Consider the following 26,665-nt stretch of genomic DNA (forward strand, 5'->3'; position numbering starts at 1 on the left):
TAAATAAAATGCAGCGCTACATACTATCCCTAATAAAGACATAACTGAGACCAATGAGCTGATCTACGCCACAGCTACAGTGATCCTAGAGATGCCTGGCTATAAGATAAACACCACAGGCCACAAAGAGCATTACCCCCATGGAGGAGAAGGATGGAGGCCAAGATCAAGGCAACACGAAGAGGTTAGTCAGCTCTCAGACCTAGAAAAAGGTGTAGGAAAGAGGTTACCTAAGTACAACAAGCTGTTGATTCCTGAGGCTCTAGAAACCACCAAATAGTCACCGCCCTGGCCACCCGCCTGAAGAGATACAAGGGAGAAGCAGAAGCCAGGAGAATAAACAAGATGTTATCCACCAACCCATCCAAAGTGTAATCACAGTGGCAGGGTAATAATACGAGATCAGATCCACCCAGAGCTGAGACTGAACAGTACTGGAGAAACATATGGGAGAAGGAGGCATCCTACAACACCAATGCTTAGTGGCTAGTGGATCTAAGAATAGATCACAGCAATCTCCCAGAACAAGAACCAGAAACTGTTGCAAGGGCAGACGTCCAAGAAAGAGCGGCAGGTATGAAGCTCTGGACAGCACCAGGCCCTGACATGATCCACACCTACTGGCTGAAAAAACTAACCGCACTTCATGCATGCCTTGCAGCACAAATGAACCAACTACAGATGGATGGGACCCACCCAGAATGGTTAACCCAAGGACGGACAATTCTGATCATGAAGGATCCCCAGAAGGGAACAATCCCATCCAACTACCGGCCAATAACTTGCCTCTGTACAACATGGAAGCTCCTATCAGGCATCATAGCGGCTAAGATGAGTAGGCACATGGCTCAATACATGCACTCTTCCCAGAGGTGAATAAGCAGTAACACCTGAGGAGCCAAGCACCAGCTATTGGTGGATAGAGCAGTCACTCGAGACTGTAAGACCAGGCAGACAAATCTGTGCACTGCCTGGATTGACTATAAGAAAGCCTATGACTCAATACCACATACATGAATTACCTGCACTACCTCAGCCTGGAACAAACTATTGCTGCTGTTTTATTGATTTTATTGTAATGTCTATACTTCATATTTATATTTATCTTACCACTGTTACCTGTCACGACCCGCACTTTGTCAGTTTTTAAATGTCAGTCTTGTATATTTCTTGTATAAATGTATATTGTAGAGAGTAAATGTAATTTAATTTCCCTTGTATGTCTTGTACATATGAAGAAAGTGACAATAAAAGCTGACTTGACTTGACTTGATGAATACTGGAATGCTTGGAAATGTACAAGATCAAAAGGACTCTAATAGCCTTCATCAAGAACTCGATGAAGCTGTGGAAAATGAGTCTGGAAGCCAACACAAAGCCAATTGCACAAGTCACCATCAAGTGCGGCATATACCAAGGCGATGCACTATCCTCGCTGCTGTTCTGCATAGGCCTGAACCCCCTCAGCCAGATCATCACAAAGACTGGCTATGGATACCAATTCTGAAGCGGAACAGTCATCAGTCACCTCCTCTACATGGATGACATCAAGCTGTATGCCAGGAGTGAGCGAGACATCGAGTGTGGACAAGAAGAAGGTGTATATTTAGTAGTTCCCATTGATTTTGCTTGTAAACCAGCCCCACCCGCCAGCAGCCAAAATCATTTTGGTCTAGCCTTGATCAATGCCCCAGGCCCTAGAACTGGCGGGCCAATCACAACGCAGAGATGTGTTTTCAATTTTTGGAAGCAAAGCGGGCGGGGTTTGAGGGCGCGACAACAAAGCTGCGCGACGCTGGAGAAAGCACAACAAGGAAGATGGCTACAACTGTAGAGCAGTTCTGGTTTGACTCAGCTTTAGAATCAGTTTTGGAAGGATTAGACTTGAGGTTTTCGTTAAATGTGAGCAGGAAGAGGCTCTACGCGCATTCATTTTTAAAAAGGACGTATTCGCCGTTTTACCGACAGGCTATTTGCTTACAGCTTTCTGTTACTAGTCTGGTTTATCAGGCTAAGACATATCTGCAATCAACAACAATTACTGAAGATTTCCAGAGGACTTCACCATTTAAATTCACCAGAGCTATAGTGAAACCGACAATGCCCACGTGCATGGTATTGGATGTTGAAATACATCGGGTAAAAGTGAAAAAAAGAGTTATTGCACCTTTCTGATTCCTGATCCGCCACGGACGGGTTGGTCGTTGGATCGCCAACTTGAAGAGGGAGGATTTGCCATCGAACTTCTGGCCAGAGAAAAAACCCGTAATATGTAGCCAACATTTGGAAGAAGAATGTTTTCAAGATGACTTGGATAATAGCGCGTTGTGACAAACACCAGATACAGCACTGGGACTTGATCAACAGCCGATACCGCACCGTGACAATGTCACTAACCAGTAGGTGGCAGTAGTGTTCTTTGACAAACATGGATGCCTCCAGTAAAGCACATTCACATGAAAAATACTCCTAATTAAAAAGATTTATCATTTATTGAACAGTACGTAATAAATTCACATTTAAAGTACTTTTAGGAGTTTAAATTCTGAGTATGACCTGACTTTTCCGTTAAGTGGAACAGTTGTATACGCAGTAAAATCTGTAATCTGTGAAGTTTTCTGTTATTCATTTAAAAGGACAACTTAAAAAAAATGCTGAGTATTATAATGAGCCTCAGTACTTTTATGTATTTCTTCAGTTACAGTCTTTATTTTGTTGAATCATTTTTTCTTGATTATATAAAAATAAACTTTCAAAGTCAGTAAATATGGACTGAAAGGAAAAGACGGAATTTTGAAAAAATAAGGTAAAAAAACAGTTTGAGTTGAAACTAAAAAGATTTTTTATAGAATCTGGGATTTTTACCTTTACATGTTAATATAAAACAATCCTTCACTGTTTTTTCCTGCACTGGAGTTTCTGTAAGACCTCACTGTGAACACCTCTCTCCACAGGGTGGCGCCAAACTAGAAATCCCTATTCTGCCTCAGATTGCTTTTGACTGAGGTTATAATTAGTTGAACTCTGAAGCTCTGATTCAGATCTTTGTTTTCCATTGAAAGGGAAGATGTCAGAACAATGCACAACTCCATATTTGTTTCATTTTGGATCAGCTATTGACAAAAGTAGCGATCGAGTGTCTGCAGATATTGTTACCGGCAGAAATCTAAGTTATGGCCTTTAGGAAAAGATGTGACATTTAAATAGAGGAACAGCTAAGATATATCTGCTGAATGAGGCCTTCAGAGGTCTCATTGTGTAAATGTTGATGTGATGATGGAGAAACACAAACAACAATGGATCTCCGATACCTTCCATCTTTTTTTGATAGAAAAATGTCTTTTTGTTTGCACAGGCTCCGAGGATTAAACAAAGCCAGCAACCATGATAAGAAACTGATCTTCTGTAATATTTACATGTATTCGCTTTCCGTCTGCGCCCTGAAAAGGTGGCGTCGTGCAGGTAAATGTCGGCCTCTGCAGCAGACGGGTGCTCTCCATCTTGTAGCCCCACAAGGGTTTGGTAGAAGAGGTATTGCTGGAGGAAAAAAAGGCACGCCCATTTCCACCTGCCTCATCACATGGGGCGCCTGGGTCGCGCCGTGGGACTCCCCGGTCCGGGCCGAGCGTATGGCAAGCCATCAGTCACCATAAACAACCCAGACACACAGCAGCTGAAGTAGACAAGTTTATTAATGATAATAATGAGGATGATGAGGATGATAATATTAATAATTAGTCATAATTATAATAACGTTAATGTCGTAATAAATAGAACTCTTCATCTGAAGCACATAAAGAGAAGCATACAGAAAGAGAAAAAACAAAAACACAAAGTTCAGAGTACAGAGCCAGAGGAGGGGGGGCGGGGACTTCTAGAGACATATTTTTTAACCTTTCAATATATCCATTTCATTTTTTAACATTTTTAAACATTATTTAACTGGAACATTTACAAAAAGGAAGAAAGAAATACATTTTAAAAAATCCCTTATAAATAAATTTTGTCATCATTAGAACAAAATACAAGATTTCGGGAGTCAAAGGATAGTCTCTTTTTTTTTTTTTATGTTTTTAACATTTTTTTTTCTTCTTTTTCCCCCTGAAAGGAAGTAAGAGATCATTTGGGGGAGTGAAGGTTATTATGTACAGAACACCAGGAATACAAAAGGGGCCAGTCGACTCACATACTGGAAGGCTGGGGTGGGTGGGGGTGCTATTTGGGCTAAAATGGAAGCGAGGGGCATCCTGCAAGTGTCACAGCTCAAGCAGTTGTGCTCAGGAAGATCAGGACCGTTTTTTTTTTTCTTGTTTTTTCTTAAATTAAAGGCATCTGAAGGAAGGAAGAGAGGGTCGCTGGAACCCCACACCCCTCCTCCGCTCCGTCCCACTGCTACGACGCAGGCTGGAGTTTTAGATCGGCCTTTTTTTTTCCTTTATCTCAACAGGAACGCTCTGGACGCCGTTTGGGTTCAGAGCGTCCGCCGGCGAGCCGAGACAAACAACCACAGTGGGAACAAAGCGGCCCTAAAAGGTTAAAAACAGTGTCTTCTCAAGGTCTACCTCACCACTGCTAACGCCTAACTACTTCCATTTATACATTTAAAATCTATTTAGTATTTTCATATCAACTGGATAAAAATTCTAAGGCAATAAAATTCATCTTTTATACTTTTTTTCTTAGTTTGTTCAACTGCAGCTCACATGATGGCTGTGGCAGCTACACGCCGTCAGCGGGGGAGGGAGGGTCATGGGAGCTGTAGTGGGTAGGTGGAAAAAAAAAATTTAAAAACAAAATACCTTCATGCATTAAGAGCTGCAATAAGCATGGTGGGACTCTCCATTACCACACCTCTACATGAACTTTTATTTTCTCTTCAGTTGTGTTTTGCTTTTTTATTTATTTTTTACAAAACCTGCACTTTAAAGTTGGCTGCAAAGCTGCATATATGTTTGAAACAAGTACTGTAGAAGAGGTGACGAGTGTCATTGGTTCAGTTTAGGTTGTTTTTTTTTGTGTCGGTTTTACCTGTGAACCGTGGATCAAAAATGAGCTGAAGGTAAACATCAGAAGAATACTTAGAATGGCAACATTGCACACAGCCCCTATTTCCTATTCCTACATCTACGACACTTAATACAAGAAACAAATGAAGATTGGGTCGTTTATTTTTGCACAATTTACTGCAAATGTTGCTATTTTCAGAGCTCAAACCTTTAGTTTAAAAATTTGTTAACTTTTTTTTGTGGTTTGCATAAACTGAAGCGGAGGCAGCTTGATATCATACATGCCTTTTTTTTTTTTTTGACATCACTCCTTCAAAGTAATGCTGTGTCCTTCAACTTGAAACAGAAAAAAAATAAAAATAATAAAATAAAAACAGATTTAAAAATAAGTTGAACCCAAACAGATACAGAGAGCTTGATGGTTCCCTAAAGAAAAATACATCAAAATCTGCTGCAGGTGGAGAAATGTTCCTTTATCACATCCACTGACAAAAAAAAACTCACAACAGCACGTTTTGTGAATTCATCCGCTGCTGAAAATAGTCCCCAAGAAATGCACTTGAGCTCACTTACTATCGGAGTAGCATTTGCTAGAAACTACACTTTTTTTTTTCTTTCTAGTTTGTAAAAACAGTGTAACTAAGTCAGAGAGTACTGAAGACAAACACACATTTTTTTTCACTTTTTCTTAGATTTGTTGACAAAACTAAAACACGTAATAATAATAATAATACCAGCTTCATCCCGTCAGATTTGATCTGCTAGTAGCTAACTAGAATAAGTACACAACAGTGTTCTTTCAGAAAATGTGCCTATCACACATGACATCAAGTGTTTTGTTGCTGTATGCATAGATTATTCAGTGGATAAATTCCAACTTTGTGACAAAACAAAAAAAGAGGAAGGAGGAGGAAGAGGAGACAAACTGTGGCTCTTTATCTCTGGCTCCCTAGAAGTTGTCGGCAAACTAAAACTCCAACCTGCTCATGAGTTTTTTTTGACCCACCTCGAGTCTGCGGAGCTCTAAGTAGGCCAGAACAATCTAGATGACTCTCAGAAACAAACCAACAATTATGAAGATGCTAAATCTGCAGATGAAAGCTGTATGAGGGGGGGGACAAATGACCGACTTTACCCCAATTAGACTTCACAACAGTTAGTTGCCATGATATAGATACTCTGTAATATATAGGAGGCTGTCTAGAGATGAACAGAGGTCGCGTGGATAGGAGCCCTGATTCAGAACGAGTCTATGTTTCACTTATTTTTAACCTGAAAGAAGATGAAGTTAATCAAGACGTGTGAGGTGAGATTTACTGTACAGAATATTAACAGTACACTGTGTTGTTTTGTACAGGAAGTCTGGAGCTTAATCTATAATATCCTTCTTCACAATCCATCACTAACCAAGTAGCGTACCCTGAACTCTCAAACTAAGTTGTGCTTCACCCCAACCTGCTCACCTCTGTTTTAAAAAAAAGAAAAAGTAAAAGTTTCTGGTGAGGGCCAGCAGGTTATATCCAATATGCAGTTAGAAACCAGCTGCCGCCCACCAGGGTCAGCGTGAGACTAGCGGTCGGTAAACCGAGGCCGCCACAGGAAGCTGCGCGCAGGGCTCCTCCAGCACAGCTCGTTAAAAGCGAGCTCTTCCTCTGTAGAGATGAGTGAATGAAATCTGGGTCACGTCAATATGCATCCGGGCTCCGCCGTCTTCCCAGAGTCCCGCTGTCTCCTGATCAAAGAGCACTGAGCCTGTGTGTTAAAATCATACTTTGGTTCTGGTAAGAAAGACAAATCAATATTCATAAACTTTTTATCCGACACCAACAACACCTTAAAACGCTAATTAGGAAGTCTTTTGCAGCTCCGGTGGAAGGGGTCAGAGTTACTGCGAATGTAAACCTTTGTCTCCGGAAAGGAAAGCGGGCTACGGCGCTTCGCTCTGATGGGGTCTGTAATCCAGCATGTGTCGTTGGTCTGGGAGGAAACTGCACAGCGTGTTTGCGGGTTAAAAAAGTCGGGATTCAAGGGGAGATCAGTTCACACCATCACCGTCACACTTTCAATCATATAGCACATGATCACATGTTACAGTAAATATCAGGGACATATTTAGTTTGAGGGGGGGCGGGAGGAGGGGGGGGGTTCTGATAACTATGCTCGGGGGTCCGGAGGCTTTCCTGCCACCCCCTCTATTCCCTGACATCACCACAGCCCATATAATAGATATGTATATATATTTATATACAGAAAAAGAATACATACTTATTGGACACCCTAGACTACATTCAGAAACTGAACCAACATTCTTGATTAAACACGTTTACAGTGACTCCTGATATAAAGAATTAAGGTTCTGCTTTCATAAAATTAAAACTTTTTTTTTCTGTTCAAAAGTTTTGAGTGCTGAAAAAAAAACATACAAATATTCTCAGAATACATTGACAAAAAGAAATCACATATTTCAGCCCTCGTTCCTTGATACTGTTGGATGGGCACTACTGTATTTCTATAATGTTTCATCTAGCGACACAGTCTATATGCCTCAGGCTTGTCTTTTGGTTATGCACCTGCTGATGTAGTACGATGGGATTACTGGGTTATAATTCAATTTGTTACATGGATGTGGATGAGTTATTCTCGTCGGATGGAAACGTGCATCCTTGGTAGTTGTACGCACCTTGTTTTTCGTGTTGGTCTGACAGTTCATCCGTCGGTGCAAAGTGACACAAAGGCTTGGGCTCGGAGTCTGGCAGGTGAGTAAAGTCAGTGGGCGCCATTTTTACCCTCTTAAGTAGTCCGAAAGTCAGTGACCTCTGCCGGGGCGTGGAGAGGGGCAGACGGGGGAGGCTCGGCTGTACACCGTCCCGCCGTGGCTCACCCCCCCCACTCCCCAAAGCTGTAAACTAGCGACGCTGCCCATTGGGGAGGGCGGGGATGCCGCCAAAAAAAAAAAAAAGGAAGTGACATCACGACAGTATCCACGTGGGGGGGGGGGGGGACGCTGCTTTACAGTAGGCGCGGAAGTGGAGGTGGCATCATCTTCATCGGCCCCCCCCACCCCCCAAAAAAAAGGAAGGAGGTTGGAAGGAAGAAGGCGGAGCTGTGAGACTCCGCCTACAGGAAGTACAGCGTAGAAAGTGCATCTGCCTGGATGCCGAGCTCTCCCTGCCACCTTGGTGAATTTTTATTTTTTTTTTCTTTCGTTTCATTTTTTTTTACACGACCTCTGTGACAGAGCAGTGTGCCATAGAGAGAGGAGGCGGGGGTTGGGGAGGTCATCCTCCCTCCTCCTTCCTGCATACCACAGAATCAGCATCAAGGGCCAACTGTTCATCTCCCTTACCAAAAAACATAAAAACAGATTTGTACATATATACTGCTTTATACACACTTTTTTTTTTTACCATTGTAAATCACAAAAGTATAGAAAAATAAAATGTTTTATAATAACGGGACACTTCCTTCTCTCTGTCTTTTTTTTTTTTTTCTACCCGGCAAAAAGGTGGTCCCTGGTGGAAACTGGCTCACTCCATCTGTCAAGTTTGTGGCTGGTTTGACACCACTGCCGTGGCGCCACTTTGTACGCCTCCCGTCTTCCCTCGCCAGCCTCAGTAGAGGGACTCCTTTTCATCTTCTTCTTGTGTTATTTTCTTAAAGCTAGTTCTCCTCTCTTCGTTGTTTTCATCTGTGATGTCCATCAATACTGAGTACAGCTCTTCGTTTTGTATTTACTAGAAAAAGGGGAGAGAAGTAGGAAGAACGGGTAAATATGCAGAATGGGATGTTTCATTTTGATGTGCGTACTGAGAGGTGCAGTGGAGAGTCAGTGTGTGCCATTTTTCTTTTCATGGTCGTGGAGCTTGTCAAAGAAAAAGGAAACATATGGAGCAAAACATGCAACAAAAACGTCCCTGAACCTCCTCCTATATGTATAATGTAGGATTTTACAAGGAGAGTTCAAGATGAGCACAGAGTCTTAACACCCGAGAGGAACTCTGATTTAGAAAGTTTGGAAACTCTGAGACAATCGCTTCGTTCGGTTTCCATCCCACTCTTGTAATGCAGCATAAAAGGAGCCCGAGCGGAGGCCTGCCAAGACGAGCGCTGCCTGCTGCTCTCTCCAGAATAAAGATCAGAGCCAGCTGTAATCATACATGTGGAGATCGGCACTTTGGCAGAGCGCAGTGCAGAGTCTCAGCGTAATGGGGCTGGATGGCAGCGGAGGGGAGAGGGCGTGGTGCGAGGGTATAGAGGGCAGGCGAGCGAGCGTCCCAGGACCCTTGTTGTGACAGAAGCTCGCTAATTCACAGTGATCTGAGGAGCTTCTGATGAAAAAATAGGGAAATGAAAGAAGATAAGGCGTTCGTTTCAAAACGGCTTTGTAGTCCAACTTCCAATCCGGAGAGACAAACAGTGAAACAAGCGGCGTGCTCAATCAGCATCCGACCTGCCCCTCCTCTTCCTCCCTCCATCCGGCCATCCATCTCTTCTTATAGAGCAAAACTGGCCCAAGCTCTTCCCCACCGTGCTCTCTTCTATACCTCAGATTTACTGTGTGCTCACTTGGGAGCCACCATACAAAAATATCCACACACAGCCTTACAACTCAGCAGGGAGGGAGCACAATAGCTGCAGAGCTACATATAGTCCTCGCTGACAGGAGCCTAGTCCTGGAAGGACTGCAGACACAAATATATTAATCACTGCAGACTTGAAGGATTCAGGAGAGAGTTAGCTCAGGTGTTAGACTCTGTGCTTGTTTAAGAAATCTGCTAAAACCTGGTAGGTCTGAGCCATTCAGATATCTTTCTGCAGCCATGCAACTGGAAACATTCCAGTTAGGGTTGTCACACTTCTTTAGAGCTCTTTGTTATGCGTATCTAGTTGAACGTTAAACCATTACTTTGGAAGTGGAAGCTAACTTCTTTATTATCAAGAAAATTTCATTTTAAATTAAAATTTAGAAGGGACTTCTATGCCGAATGCATTGCATGATGTATAGTTAGCAATTGGGTCAAGTATTGGCATGGGTCTTGCGATACGTAATGTGTCACGATACTTGGGTCGAGATACATTATTATCGTGATTATGCCATAAGTGATATTTTTCCCAGCTATCAAAATTAAATGTATAGATAAAGCAAGTGTTGTATATATTCATCATTGACTCCGCCCACGTCTTCTACCACAACTGCCTCAACTGAGGATATGGCCATGCACTGCGCAGCAAAAGGGCCAAACAGCACCATCTGCCTTGGTAGCCCATTTTCTCTCATTGTTTTAGGTAGAAAATCTGTATTTTCTGGAGTAAAAAATGTTAAGATATGTCTGTTCTTAGCCTCACAGGCTCAAAACGAAGGTCATGAGAGATCATGAATGAATTACACAGCTGCCTCCATGGCATAAAGGGCAGGACTGCTCTTATTAGGAGATCCATCTAGCCAGTGAAAGATATATTAACCTAACAGCAAATGGTCTTGAACTCAAGTTGTTGTTCAAGTGTGAGAAAGTTCTTTATGCGGTGGGTGGGTTGGTTCCCTTGGGGGGAGTGTGTGTTTGGATTTTTGTAAGGTATAAAAGTAGGTACTGAGCTTTGTCCTTTCAGAGCCTTATCTCTCTGTCGGAGGACGTTAAAGGTATACTATGCAACCGGTGTTGATTTTACAGCGAGGCTCCCCCCAGAGGGCGAAAGTAAAAGTGCACTGTCGTAAATGTGCTCAGCTGTTCTCCTGGTTTCTCCGTCAAGCCAGGCGCGGTTGTTTTGAGCTTAGCAGAAAGGCAAACACAACGAATCACAATGTCTACTGCGGTAAGTGACTATTTTGTTCCAGTTTTGGAGTTTGAAAATTCTCGCTGGTTCCGCCATGATAACTGCACAAATATCGCCACTGCGCTAGCAACGAGAATGCTTTTAACTGGGGGCGTGTAGCAGTTCTCGCCGTAAAGCAAGACTGACTCTCGACGAGACTTCTGAGCCTGTGGGTGCGGGTCGGTGCTCCTGCAATTGCAAGTACGGTATTTCCCCCACAGACCACCAGGGCGGCCGAGAAAACCTTTGTTCGACCTGAAATGACTAATTTAATCATCCAAAACGTTATGGAACACATTAATTAACTGAAAAATGTTGCATAGTAGGCCTTTAAATAAATTCGAAGCTTTTTTCTTGCCTCTGTCTGAGCTCCCTAATTTCACAAATAATAGGAACTGAAATATGGATTTTATATCGGGTAGCCGAAAATCACGTCATATCGGCAAATTGAGTTTATTTTACACCACACCCCTTGTTAGGAATTTGATTCTTGTTGAACCCCAGTCGGGCTCGGCAGATGGCCACTCACACTGAGCATTGCTCTGCTGGAAGTTTCTTCCTGTTAAAAGAGAATGTTCCTCTCTACTGTCGCTACAAGCATGCTCAGTGTGAGGGATTGCCTTCGAGTCAATGAGTCGATGCAATCAGCTGGTTTCCATAGATAGAAAACTTTGAATCAATTTGACTGGATGATCTGTATCTATAGAAATAAACTGAATTGAATTCTGTCCACACTGAGGTTTTTAGATATTTAGATGTATTTGGAACGCCTGCTACAAACCTAAGACGGTGAGATATCACGATGTAGCAGCACTGATCAATCAGTGCTTTCCTGTGGATTTTCTTTTCATCTGTACCAGATTATACTTTTGCTTTGGCTGTCATAACAATCTATTTGGGAAAGATAGATAATCAAACATGTTTGATTATCTATGTTCTGGTGTAGATTTCTTGATGGTTTTTGATGTATTCATCTCCCAACTCTGATTCCAGTGTGGGTCTGATCATATAACTGAATAACTCCTTTTCGGTAGATTTTGAGTTGATCAAAACGTGCTAAAATGAGATTAGGGCCATGTTAACACAGATATTATTTACTGAAACTAAAATGGCATTTAATTTAACATTTCTTTGCCCATATCTCAAGTCGAGACCTAAAAGACTGCAATTTCTGCTCCACTCCTATAGTAGGTTAATCGCTCTTATATCCATAGACATTTTTAAATCTTAAATGCAAAATTTGTGTATATATATGTTTTTTTTTCTTTCTTTTTTTAACAATTTGGTATAATTTCTGCTCTAAATTGGTAGCTCGTTTAATCCAATTAATTGTTTCAGCCCTGGTATACAGATGACTAAAAGCTTTTAAAAATCACCAGTAATTAATAAAACGTGCAAATTTTTCTTTTGTTTTTCCTACAGATTATTATCTGTATGGCCAGACACATCCAGGCATGTTTTCTTCTTTAAATAAAAGAGAAATAACAGAAAAACAAATGACATCAATTCAGGTTTTCTTTGCAAAGACTGATAACAAACATCCATGTGTGAAGGCAAACATTATGTTCTTATAACTGCTTTATTCTGACACTCAGAAAACAATCAGTGATTACTTATATGTCACATACTGACAACAGAAAGATCTCAAGAAGAACCAAAAAAATGTCATAATAGTAAACTTTTTACCTATGAAATCAATTTCAAAGGAAATTACTTTACACCTTTCAGACAATATAGTCTCATTATAGAAATTACATAGAGTTCAAGAACAAGTTGAGCTAAATTGAAAATACACATATAACCCCACTTCATATAGGAATACATATAAAACAGTTAATCAGAGAATCGTGATATAGTTTGTGTGTATATACATTTAAATGTATTTACAAGTGCTGCAACTTTTTTGCTTGGTTTTCTTTTGTACAAATATTTTGGGTGGATTAATAAACTCACCTGCCAGCTTATCAGGGCTTAGTGAATACTTATAAATATAAATGATGCATAACGAGTATTTTCTTATATGTAAACATAGCTTAGTACTACTATAAGTGTAAACAGGTGGATCAAATAGAGGACTGGTTGCATATTAAGCTGGTTATGAAATACAACAAAAGCAAACAAACCTAAAAGTTAGCCGTTTTTTTTCTTGTTTTTACTATAAATTCACATTTGACTTACTATAAGCGTGATAAAATGCATTAGATCTTTACTATACAGAATGCTAATTAATATACTATCTAACATTTAAGCCTTGATAAGCTGACACTGTAACAGCTAATTTTAAACTAGTTCTGTAAACTGTTGACGAACCCGTGCAGACTGTTAGGAGCAGCTCCAGACATCGACGACACTCAGACTCGTCCCAGAAATAACATCACATCAAGACAAAAAAATTATAAAAAAAAAAGAAAAGAAAGTCACGAGTTTGGCTCGTGGCAAGATGTTTGTCGGGATAACTTTACATTCACAAACAGATCTCCATTTCCTCTTAATTGCGTCGCATATGCTAATGCTTTAACATTCGCTGTAATTACCAAAAGCGAATTAGGGCATCGGCGCACGCTGATGACCATAATGGATTAAAAAGTCCATTTCTGCAGTATGAATCACAAATCATTAGGAGAAACTATTATCAAAGCTGTAATCTATTTACAGAATAAAACATCTCCAAGTTAATTAAGCTGCTTTAGAATTACCAGAACAACAAATTTAAATTGTTTCCCTAAAAAAAAACATCCGTCCAGAACGAGAACCTGAAGGTGTCGTCTATCACTCCGCCTTAATCATTATTCCGATTTGACATTTTGCTTTTAATATTTGAGTGCAAATTAATACTTAATACTAAATTTGTACCTCTGATATTAAAAGTAGTCATTCAAATGAGCTCATGAATGCTTGATAGACAATTTCTGTGATTAACAGCGGGTCCTGTGATAAATTGTTCCTTCATGTTGGAGATTAGAGTTTGCTTTGATGTTCAATTATGTTTCAAATGTATTCATCCAGCCTTTTCTTTCCCTCCTCGCTGAGCTCCCCTTCTTTGTCTTTACATTAACCTGACAGGTTCTCTGCTAATTAGACTGATGAATGAGCTCAGCCGGCTTTCCTGTCGCTGTTCTCCTGTACGCTTCTTTAAAGTTCAAACCAAATCCTTCCATGATCTTCATGTATTAACCCGTTGAAGCCTGAAGTGATATACGTTTATATATATATAAAAAAAAGTCATTTTGTGCATGTTTTTCCCCTTCAATGAGATGACAAATTAAAATAGTTAATGTTACAAAATAAATAGAAATAATGTATATTTTGTAACAGCAGTTATAACTACATACACTGGAAAAAAAAATCAAAATCTAGATAAGTCATTTTTTCTTAAAATAAGTGCATTTCTTCTTAAATTGAGGCGATTAAAGAGATATTTTGCCAATGGAACAAGACAATTTAGATTTGAAATAAGAAAACACAATTGCATTGTCTTATTTCAAGTGCATATTATCTAATTATCTTATTTTAAGGGTAAAAAATACTAATTCCGTTGTTAAATTATTAAATTTACTTGCTCAAATTAAGGGTAAATACAATTAATTTAAGACATTTTTACTTATTTCTAGATAATTTTTGCAGTGTAACAACATACCCTGCACTGGACAAAATCGAAATCTAGATAAGTCATTTTTTCTTAAAATAAGTGCATTTCTTATTGGATTAAGGAGGTAAAAGAAATATTTTGCCAATGGAACAAAATTTACATTTAAAATAAGGAAACACAATTGCATTGTCTTATTTCAAGTGCATATTATCTAATTATCTCATTTTTAGAGTAAAAATACTCATTCCATTGGCAAACTATCTCATTTACTTACTCAAATTAAGGGTATATACACTTAACTTAAGATATTTTTTACTTGTTTCTAGATATTTTTTCCAGTGTGTGACTAGCACTGCACTGCAAAAAATCTAAATCTATTTGTTCTTAAAAAAAGTGAATTTTTTCTTGAATTGAGGAGGAAGGTGAAGCATTTTGCTAATGGAACAAGACGATTTACATTTAGAATAAGGAAAAACAATTGCATTGTCTTATTTCAAGTGCAAATCAGGGGCGGAGCTAAATGGGGGGCCAGGGGTGGCCATGGCCACCTTTAGCCAATCATTGGCCACCCCTGTGGACACCCCGACCATTTTTCCCTTTATATGCACTGGAAAAACGATCTAGAAATAAGTAAAAATGTCTTAACTTAAGTGTTTTTACCCTTGATTTGAGCAGGTAAATGAGGTAGCTTGCCAATGGAATGAGTATTTTTACTCTTAAAATAAGATATTTGGATATTATGCACTTGAAATAAGACAAACCAATTTTGTTTTCGTACTTTAAATGTAAATTGTCTTGTTCCATTGACAAAGTGTCTCAATTACCACCTCAATTCAAGAACAAATGCACTTATTTTAAGAAAAAATTACTTGTGTCGATTTTTCTAGTGTACAGATATTGGATGCAACAATACTCTCATCACTATACTAATATCAAAGATGATGAATACAGAATTCATGCTCTTTTTTAGAACTAGATGTTTTCTTTTATGGGGTAAAGAGAAAATATGTCTCTGCAAGTCATCTTGGAGTCTTCAGTGAAATCATAGATAACAATTTTGTTAAAAAACTTATCAAATAATGAATTTATGTAGATATCAGTGCTTGTAAATATAAATTTTATGCAGAATGTTTATTGATACAAGTAGGTAAGTAATGAAAAACTGAATTAAAAACTGAGTTTTATCCACTATACCTTTTATCTAGAAATTACGGATGTTTAAATATATGAATCTATTTGTTAGCAAAGGCTGTAGGAAAATATAGTTTGTCTTTATTTAGAAAATATGGATTTTTTCATGTTGGAACGGTGTAGCTTGACCCTGAGGTTGTGGTACCTATCCGCTTTCGGCCACCCCTCAGTGTACATTGGTTATTGCCTGGACACCCTTAACTTTTTCTGGCTATGCCTCTGGTGCATATTATCTAATTATCTTATAGGATGAGTAAAAATAATCATCCCATTGGCAAACTATCTCATTTACCTACTCAAATTAAGGGTAAATACACTTAATTTAAGACATTTTTACTTATTTCTAGTGAGGGGTGATGCAAAAACGCTATGGCGACTGTTTGCCTACACTGCAAAAATGTTCTGAAAATGAGTAAAAATGTCTTAAAATAAGTGTATTTACCCTTGATATGAGTAGGAAAATAAGATGATCTGCAAATGCAATGAGCATTTCTACCCTTAAAATAAGATAATTACATATTATGCACTTGAAATAAGAGACTGAAGTTTTTTTCTTATTTTAAATGTGCATTGTATTGTTCCAATGGCAAAGTGCCTCACTTATCTGCTCAATTCAAGAAAAATTGACTGAGATTTACATTTTTTTGCAGTGTAATACAAGCGGTTTGCTGCTTAATAACAATAACAGGCATCAAAGGGTTAATAAAGACTAGCTTGTTGTCAGATCAGAGCTAAATATCAAACACTAACATCATTCTGCCCCTAATTATTAGTCTGCATCCATGATGAAAAGTCCAGATTCAGACCGGTCGTTGATTTGATTTGCAAAGAGCTAGGATGTCTAGAATGACGCCGTAGGCACCTAAATGAGGTAGACGAAATTGCCCCCCCCCCCCTACAATGTGTGAAACTGCCACCAAGCCTCTTGCAAACCCACAACTCCAGACCTGCACTGGAAAAAATGTCTTAAATTAAGTGTATTTACCCTTAATCTGAGCAGGTAAATGAGATAGTTTGCCAATGAAATCAGTATTTTTCCTCTTAAAATAAGATAATTAGATAATATGCACTTGAAATAAGAGAATGCAATTATGTTTTCTTATTTTAAGTGTAAATTGTCTTGTTCCATTGGGCAAAATGTCTTTTTTACCTCCTCAATCCAACAAAAATCCACTTATTTTAAGAAAAAATTACTTTTTTTTCCCAGTGTGACTTAGAATATCGGATGCTCCGGAAACTGCCCGATAAATTCACTCCTGTTCTCCTCTGGTCATTCTACATATCAGATAAAGATTACTTAAAATAAAACTGCATCCATCAGTGATTTTAAAAACTAAAAATATTTCATTCTGTTTAATAGAACAACGGTTTAGATCAGAATGGATCTTAAGGCACCAAGCAGATAAAAACCAAGCTAAATTTGATGCTTTCCATTTGAATGAAGAAGAAAAAAGTTAGTAAACTGCTTTTAAGGAAAACAAAAGAAAAGCCAGATACATCCTGTGCTCTGTGAAGATCTTTTAAAGGAGACATCTCAGCTCTAAAGCTGGTGGGAAGGTCCAGATACTCAGAGCCACTAAAGCTAAAGACTTTGTTTTGAAAATATGAAAAGGAAAATGATAATCTTGTACATTTAGCACTGATGCTTTCCGTTTCTCTGGTGGCTGCAGACATTAACCTGACTGATCAGAACAGTGAGCAGTAATGGCCGCTGTTTTCTAAAAGCTTTATTTATGAGTAAGCATTTGAAATGGGGCAAATTAACGGAGAAATTCTGACATTTGAGTCGGAATCCTGAGGACTAATGCGGCTTTTAGATCCGCCTCGTCCAAAACGCTGAAACAATCCATGAAAAACGTCCAATAAATGAGTTTTTCTCTGAGCGATCGGGTGATGTTATTACGGGGACGCTGAGTGAAGTCATGCTCACTTCCTGCAGAAAACAGTTTGTTTGCGTTTCCTTCTTCCCATTCCTCCATCACAGTCAAACATTCTGATGCATATTTATATATACTTTTATATCTATGTCTTTATATAGCACATCATAGGCACACACATTCAGGTCAGAAAAAAACAGATTCATTTCCGTCTAGCTTACTAATAGTGGTCACTAACTGAACACCCACACAGGAACTCTGCTGCAGAGTTTATTGGAGAAACTCTCCAGTTTGCAAACGCTAAAAATAATTCTCAAAGGTTGTTTCGCTCCTTATAAAACCCCTGAATGGCGGGGGGGGGGGGTTGCATTCACACTAGCATAGAAAAGGAAGAACAATATTTGTTTCTTTTTTATATCCACATAAAGTTTTTCTTTGACTCGTGACATAATGAGCTAAGTTTCTTCTTTTTTTTTTTTTTTTTTTCTCTGATATACAACATTACTCTGTCATTTAAACATTTGGACTAAACATGACTAGCTTTATATGAGAGATTTCATAAATATGTTACATCTCAGAAAGTTTGAACAGAAATAAAAAAAAAAAAAAAAAAAAAACAAAGTGCAACAGACATTTTTTTTTTTTTGAGACCACAAACACTTCTGTGAGTACATGTAAAGTAAATATTATTGGCAATAGCTTCGATTTTTCCATAGCTGCACCGAAATCAGCTAACAGTAGCTACACAGAGATTTTCTTTAAATCCGACTCACGTAGCACAGATAGAAGCCGATGCAATGACTGGATGTGGGCTAAGAGGCGAGCGCTGTGGCTCTCTACACACATCTAACGCCTGGGTGCTTTTAGGATATTTCCTGTACTCCAGTGTTTGTGTATACAGTGTAAAATGTGTTATACAGTATATGTCTATCTATATAATACAGAAGTTGTGTTTCACAACAACAGTACAGTCTTGTTTTATCATTCTCTCCTGGGGTCTCAAACAAAAAAACAAAAAATATCTTAGCCCCTCTTAGAGCAAAGTGTTGCGGAGAGGTTTAACGTGCTGGTTGCGTAAGAAAGGAAGTGTCCTGAATGCTGAGAAGTGAGCAGCTCTGGATCCTAGTTTGTGAAGTTTAGTTAGCTTATCCTGAGGTAAAACATTTTGTGCAATGCTTAAAGAAAAGGTACCAGTGACTTGTTGAAGGGTTTCCCCCCCTTCCTTGGAGCTGTGTCTTTATGCACACATGAACTCCCACCGTGTGTGGGGTAGGATACGTGACCGGGTCTGCTGCAAATCCAGTCCCCCGTTGCAACTATTTGGCTTTCCGACGCCGATTTTAGGGGAAGGTACGCCTCAGACAATCAAAGCCCTGCACACTGTAATGCTAATGTCATTATCCAGTTTACTCATTTAGGCGGCGAAGCGTGAAGAAATGGAAGAGAACGCTTATCTTTAGCTTCCAGAGTCAAAGGTGACATCTTCAAACTGCCAGTTTGGCTCTAATGAAAATAAAAAAAAAAAAAACCTGGAGAAGCTCAATATGCAATTACAACACGAAGCAAAGTTTTTAAAGCAACTTGTGTCGATCCGCTAATCTAATTTCTCTACAGTAATCCATTACAACAGTCGTGTAATAAATCTTATTTACAGGCTACAGTCTCGACTGATTTTTCATGGTTTTTAATCTAATAAAACGTAGGTTTCTGCTCCAGTACGACACGTTAACTCGAAAACGGACGGATTTTCTAAAAGCTACGACGTTCAAAAGAAACCCCGATGTCTCTTCTCTCTCGGTCCAAAAGTTCCGTTTACTTTATCACTGCAGTGGTCGAGGTTTATGAGCATAAGAGCTGCTTTCCTAATAGTGAAAAGCCTGAGCTTGGAGACGTTTTACCAAACAAGGTCGAGTGAAAAAAAAAGAAGAGCAGCCCTTAAAGCAGTTTTGAAGCTGCTTAAAGTGCATGCTTCATTTGGTTTTTGTTCCCCTTCCAATCGGTTCTATAAAATATTAAAAAATACCACTGAGCATGAGACGAGATGGGCCGCCAGTGGGCAAAGCTGATGCTCATCCTCCATATTTACCTTTGGCGGTACTTATGCACCATGTTGTCCCTGAACGCAACCCTCCAGGGTTACATTCCCCTAAAAACACAACGGCACTACGTCAGAAAAGTGGCATAAAGGGCGATTTGCAGAAGACACGGCCACCGTGTGAATGCTGTGAGTCCAAAAAAAAAAACAGAAATCTGACCTTCATGACCCTTAACTCTGCATGCTGTCATACCACATTGTACAGCTTGTAAGGCTCCACTGCAAGTGCACAACAGTAGGACACTCTAATGTTAAACAAAAGGTAGAAACAAAGCAGTCAGAGCAGCGCTGTCTTTGAGCTAAGAATTACCGGGCATGGGTTGAGTCAGTGAGTCATATTTCTGCGTAAGGAAATGATTTTGTGTTGACCCGATTCCTGCCCGTTTTGGGTTGGCTGTGACAGAGAAACAGCCCAGTATATTCTTAGTCAGATGACAGCAGCTGCATACACACACCTCTGAGCATGCACCATGCGTGCTGCAGTAGGCTCACATTGGTTATGGTGACACAGCACCCATATACAGCAGTCAAGATAATGCACATGTGCATAAAAGTTTCCAAAAGAAAACCAGAAGCACAAAATGAATACAAAACAAGAGCAGACCAATGATGACATCAAAGAGGTTGTTGTAGAAATATCTGCTTGAGAGCGTTTCTGGGGGAAGGGGCTCAGCATGTGGACCTGGAAGCTTTTTGTTTCGATTTAGCTCTCCACCAAGGACCGGCTGTTTGCTTGTTACGTGTTTGACTTTTTGTTTTTTTTCTTCTAAAGATAGTTTTTTTTTTTTTTGGGGGGGGTGGGGTAGTAATGTCTCTCTGTGTTTTCTCGCTTTTTTTCTTTCTTTTAGTAGGGAGTGAAGCGACTGTACCCTCCTCTGTATAGGCTAGCCTGCAACATCAAAGATGAAAAAGTACCAATCAGTATTCAGGTGACAGCTTTAGTTGGATTCTCTTTCTCTGCAAATTTCCTTCCTTTAAAACTTATCGACTTTCCATGTTGGAACAACTTTCCGAAAGGGACCGGTCAGCAGGCAGATTGATAGTTGATATATTTAAGCCGATAATTGTTTTTTTTTTTTGCTGAATTGATTGCCTGACTGGATACTCTCTGAGTGTGTGTGTTAGGAACAGGGTCACCAGGAGCCGAAGTAGATTGGTGGATTCAGAGCTTAGCCGATGTAATTTAAAATCTGCAGGAGCAAAGAAAAAAAAAAGAGCACTTTCTTAAATAAAACTCATAGAAACACTAATTCCAAATTTAATAGCTGCTCTAATTAAAAAATAAAAGGAGTAGAAATAAGTATATTTTTGTGCTGGAGAATTCACTTCTTGCAGGGCTGTAAATTAGACATTCACCCGAAAGCAGAAGAAGTTCAGAGAGCTTTAATCACAGCTCCTTTTTTATGTCTAGCAGAGGTGCCTGCACCTATCTAGAGGGGCAACACACCACAGGATATTAGCCCTTAGATTTAGCACCATGCTCAGGATATCTAGGGCAGACACACATAAAGCATGCAAGTGGGCCTATGCATGCACACCTGCACATGCACGCACGCACACAGTCCCTCCTCTCATCTCTATGTGGTTCTGTTGCAATTAGAAATTCAGATAAACTCCAAAGGCTAGTGTGTTCCTTCAAAGGCTAATTTCAGGGAGTCCTCCTGCTTGTGCAAAACTTTTATTCATATTAGATGCATCTGCAAGCTGGAAATGAGAAAAGAGAGTTTCCAACCTCAGAGGAACTAATTATTGTATAGCTTTTAAATGCAAAAATGACTTCACTCTGCTGGAGGAGCATTAATCAAATATGATTAAAGAATTAGGAACCAAATGGGTCTTTCCTCTTTAGCTCAGGAGTTTATTAGATATTGGCCTCTGTGCAGAGCATCTCCCAGCAGCTTCACTGTTTAACACCACACACACGCACGTGGACACGCACACACTCTCTCGGGTCTCTGTTGAGCTTCCCAAGCTCCCAACACACACCAAACATTAGCTCTGATCGTTTTAGGGGCCAGATCCCGTCGTCTACTTTCAATCGACAGCACGTTTTTCTTTTCTTTTTTAGAGTGAGGAAAAAATGGAAGGAAATTTGGAGGGAAAAGAAGAAAGAATAAAAAAAAACATTCAAGCACATTTTTTTTAATTAAGTAAATGAAGAGGGAGAAAGAAATGTCTTAATTAATGAAAGCTTTTAGCTAGCAGCTGCACCGGGGAACTTAAAGCTTTATTTGTTTTTTTTTATGCAGTTGAAAAATTGCATGCATGCCGGAAATTTTTGTTATTTCTCAAGCAGAGAGCACGCCTCCCATCAGGCTACTGGGCAGAAGAGGACGGCCAGGCAACTCCCCACCCCCTTCTATCTTGCTCTCTGGTTTATGTCCCACGGCACGCTGCTGCATGCGTCTGATGGCCCTTAATCTCTGGGTTTGGTCTGCGAGCCCGGTCCCATCCCCTCCTCGCCATAAAACAAAACCAAAGAGAAACTGTCAGTTTCATAAAAAAAGGGTGAGCCGTTTTCTTTTCTTTTTTTTTTTCATCTTTGATGTTACAGTAGCTGCAAAAGCTAGCTAAAAACAGACATTAACGATTGAACTTCATCCCTTTAGGTTTGGCTGAATGAAAAGAAAAAAGATGAGCCAACTCGCTCGGAGTTGAATGATGGAAAAAAAAATTAAAATAGAAAAAAGCTTGAAAATGCAGAGTTGGTCAAATGAAAAACAAAGGAAAAACATTCGCATTGCAGGAAGAACTCGTGTCAATTCATGGATGCATGATGGTGAGCTCGTGTGGCAGAACATACGTTTATTGCACTAAATGCCTGAGCCAACTTCCACATGCCGGGGGGGCTTCACAGTACTGCTCAGCTCCACTAGGGTGTGCCAGAGAGCATGACAAAAACTAAATCAATTAATGAAAGAATAGGTGAATAAAAACCAGCGTCCGCTGTGGCCTCTGGTCTTTATTTTACAGCGTGTGCTAGCTATCATCGTGATGTTAGCGTCAGGGTGCAGACAGGAGGAGACGGCGCTCTCAGAGACTTACCATGGTCCCCACACTGTATGTGGCGGCAGGGCCAATCGTGTGGTGGTAGGGGTCTGCTGTTGCATAGACTCTGCCATAGCTGCACGACAAGAGGCACAGAGAAGACAGACAGTCATTGATCTATCATTGACGAGAAGTGCAGAACAGTTATGCTTGTTTGATGCGCGACTCTTTCAAGTCGCTCGCAGGATCAATTATTCCCCTCGTCGGCCTCGCGGGCTTCCTGCATTATACAAGCTGGTTCACAAAGGAAGGTTCAAAGGTTGGGGAATTCTGCTCGTCTCTTCGCTGTCATCTTGATTAACTGAATGGAATAGGTGAGGAGCAGTGGGGGTGGGAGGGGCTTGGTCTCTTCCCCTGTGCTTGTTTACCCAGGCTGCACACTGGGCTCACACCCTCGTCTTTTCATTGCCGCTGGTTTGGAACTAATCCTTCCAATTTCCTTCTAAGACAGGACAAGATGTGGCTGCCTCATTTATTTATTTATTTGACTTCACATATTCCTCTATTTACTTTGCTTCGTGTTTTTTTCTTTTCCTTTTTCCCCACTGCTTGCTTGCAAATGAGGGTCTGCTCGGAGCAGATAAGGCACACCCAGCCAAGGACTGAGGGCACCAAATCAACCGGGAATTAGAAAAAAAGAAAGGAGAGGAAAAAAGCCCCTAAAGGAAACAGCAAGACATACAGCTTGATGTATGTTGTGTTAAACCATGTAAATAAGTCCAGCAGAAGCAGAGGTTAAGACACGATGGCGGAAAGGTTTGGCTGTGGGACGGTCTGAACCCCACGGGCCCCTATGAGGCTAATATGTCTGCAGCACGGCTGTGACTGGAGCGGGTCGGACATCCGGTCCGATGTCACGCCGTCTCCTCAGAGCTTCAGCAGAAGTTTCTTCTCCCAGCGGGGCCTCTCTCAGCTACTGGTTTGGCTTCGGTACGGCAGACTTTAAGCGCTATCGGCCTTTCTGACTGTAAATGTTTCATATTTGACGGCGGCTTTCACACACCTTCCGCAATCCTCAGATAATTCCGATAAGGTATTGCTGAGGCAATACAGACAAACGCCTATTGATCCAATAGGAATGTCCGCTTATTTAAAAGAAAACAAACAGAAAAAGCAAAACAAACAGCCTGGGTGTGAATTGTATTAAGGGAGAGGTATGGGCAGTAGAAGGAGGAATTAAATCACTGAAAGAGGGGGTGGAGAAAAAAAAAGGGCTGCTGTCCAATTCTGCTCTCACCGAGCACGGCTGCTCATAATTCGAGCCGCAGCGCGGCCTGATAAATCTTACATTATCGATATGATCTTCAGGCTCTCGGGCAGGGTGTACGTTATCACAAGAGACATGCTCAATCCTTTCCAGATTAGACTCCCAAACCAGCTCAGATCCCGGCTGACAACTGCTTCCAGGGGCCCAGATGAATCAGCCGAGCCTCCTCCAACAGAGCACACCTGAACCAGAGTGACATCACTCAGGTTCAGACCCGAGGCCGTTCATAAATACCGCAGTGATATACCCACTCTCCCATCACAAGCACAGAGTCACGACATATATCACTGCCTTTCTCATCCAGTCCAACAAGGTTAGCCTTTTTTCCATGCATGTTCTTTAGCTCCGAGCTAAAAAAAGAATATGGTGGCATGCCTAATGGATAAGATGAAATGAGAGTAAGAAAACCTCTGGAAACCCTAAATAACCTTCACAGAATACAGTAAAATGCTGATGAAGCAGCCACCATTTATCACAGCTACGTTTGGCCCGTAGATATGTTCCTTATTGTTAGGAAAACACTAATTATGTGAAGCTAAAGTCCAACCTCTGCAAGTCCTTCAGTCTTCAACCAATTCTGCTTCAGTCAATAAAGTTCTTGTTACCAAAGATAGCTTGTCGAACATCGTATAGATGCTCCCATCCTTCTGACCTGAATCTAAAGTGTCAGAGCAGCTGCTGATGAAGAAAAATGCTTCCTCTACCAGCCATAGCACAACATAAGAGTTTAAGATTAGAGCTAATGTTGGCTTGAATGTGTTATCCGGATGAACAGGAGGAGCCAGGAGAAAACTGCTGGAACAAGGTGGCTATTTAAGGATTTATATAAGCAAGAAGCAAACAATCAATCTGAACACGTAAGAATTTTTGCATCTTCAGACCCTCCTGGCTTGATGAAGTCGCTCTGATACGTCAGACAGCTGTTCTCCGACTGTTAGGGGGAGGTTTCTTAATTTGCAGCTTATTTTAATTAAATCTTTGACAATTCTGTACTTTTACACTGGGCTTATTGTGTATATAAACACTGTTATAAGCTAGCAGTAGGTGGCGTTAGTAGGAGGTAGCGTTGGCTTTGGTTTATACCAGACATCCCCAAAGTCGATCCTCGATGGCCATGTTTTTGGTTTTGGTTTGGACCAGGTTTTGGAGGTTTTCCTGCTCCAGGACAGTTGATTCACATTGATGGTTGATTAACAGGCTTTTTCTGAACTGCAATCATCAGAATCAGCTGTGCTAAAGCAGAGAAACCTCTAAAACCTGCAGGACAGCGGCCCTCGAAGACTGACTTTGGGGATGCCTGGTTTATACACTAGTAGACATTCAAAATTTCCCCATTTTCCAGCTTGGCTGGTCCCCTACGATTCCTTTTTAAACATCAATCTTGGTACTAAAATATTCTGTCATGATTTGTGGACATTAAGATCTAAAGAGCAGCTCCATCTCCTGGTCAGACAGTGAAAGGGTGGAGTCAAAGTAAAAGAATATGCACTCCCAGGAACAGGAGGGGTCCCTCCAGTGACTGGAAGTTGGAGGGGATTTTGCAGGGAGTTGCATGGGAGTCTGCCGCCATTGGGCTGGCGTTTGACTGGGAAAGTCCATTTTAAATGGCTGTTACTGTATATACTTTAGCTCATATCCTTCCATTTAATCATGCATGGCAGCCAGTTGAAGAAACTGGAAGAAGGTCGCGGTAATAGATTATATTTTGGAGAACTGGAATAATTCTATTGCAAAGTCAACTCACTATATCCACCAGGCTACACAAGGACAAATATTTATGAGAATACACAAACTGACTGAAATTAAGAATTTATATAATATATTAACTATTGATCAATTATATTATTGTATGTAATACTAACCTAGATGAATAAATAACTAACTTCTAACTAATTTAACTTTAACTCATTTTTAAAAGCTTCTAGTTAGAGTGGCTCAGGTTATCCTGAGCTATCTCTATAGTTCTGCTGCTATAGGCTGTGCTGCTGCCATCAACACCTTTGTTTCTAGATGTTGGAGCTTGGCCTGTTTTCCAGTGTAGTCCTGTTTCTCTGACTGTGACTAACTGGATGTGCTCTCTTCATCCTCTGACATGGGAGCTGGCTCGGAGCTCGTCTGCCTGGCTGTGTGTTTCCTGGACGGGGCCGCCTTTTACAGCTGCTTTCTGTATCTATGCGCCTTTTTCTATGTCTGCTTCTGTCTCCTTGAACCCCAGTGGGCCTCAGCAGATGGCCGCTCACATTGAGCCTGGTTCTGCTGGAGGTTTCTTCCTGTTCAAAGGGAGTTTATCCTCTCCACTGTCGCTACAAGCATGCTCAGTGTGAGGGATTGCTGAAGAGCCAATGAGTCGATGCAATCAGCTGGTTTTCCTTAGATAGAAAACTTTGAATCAATCTGACTGGATGATCTGGTTGAACTGTAAAGGGCCTTGAGATGAATTGTGTTGTGAATTGGCGCTATAGAAATAAACTGAATTGAAATTTATTTCCTTTAAAGGGTAGAAAATGCTTTCTTGTATAATCAGATAATACCAGCTGGCGTTCTTTCTCTTACATTTCTTCTGATATTCATGCCGCCATTCAAAATGGCTCCTCCCAGTCAAACGCCAGCGGAATGGCTGCCAACTACCAGTCAATGGAGTGACCCCCTCCTTCTCATGGGTATATATATTTTTTAACTCTGACTCCACCCTTTCCGACATGTCCCGACATGAATAGAGCTGGAAACCAGGATCAACTGGTCAGCTGACCTGACCACCGACTGATTGTGGGTGTAGAGGTG

The 26,665-nt window shown here is 40.5% G+C and overlaps 1 protein-coding gene across 10 annotated transcripts in view; it reads right to left on the reverse strand.

The window, feature by feature from the left end:
* Positions 1-8,217: 8,217 nt before the first annotated feature.
* The window catches only part of rbfox3a (RNA binding fox-1 homolog 3a), a 389,771-nt gene continuing 371,323 nt past the window's right edge, over positions 8,218-26,665 (reverse strand). For 5 of the 10 annotated variants that reach the window (XM_038288300.1, XM_038288303.1, XM_038288295.1 and 2 more), the window contains 3 exons: positions 22,615-22,693; positions 19,561-19,620; positions 8,218-8,740 (listed from right to left, as the gene is read on the reverse strand). In XM_038288300.1, the coding sequence (XP_038144228.1) occupies positions 19,573-19,620; positions 22,615-22,693 (127 nt within the window). In that variant the 3' untranslated portion in view covers positions 8,218-8,740; positions 19,561-19,572. Of the gene's footprint in view, positions 8,741-19,560; positions 19,621-20,333; positions 20,459-22,372; positions 22,442-22,614; positions 22,694-26,665 lie in introns of those variants that run through there. The other 5 variants (XM_038288301.1, XM_038288296.1, XM_038288302.1 and 2 more) reach the window with 3 other exon arrangements.

The sequence above is a fragment of the Cyprinodon tularosa genome, unplaced genomic scaffold (genome assembly GCF_016077235.1).
Source record: "Cyprinodon tularosa strain WSP-4 unplaced genomic scaffold, ASM1607723v1 ctg250, whole genome shotgun sequence".
Lineage (NCBI taxonomy): Eukaryota > Metazoa > Chordata > Actinopteri > Cyprinodontiformes > Cyprinodontidae > Cyprinodon > Cyprinodon tularosa.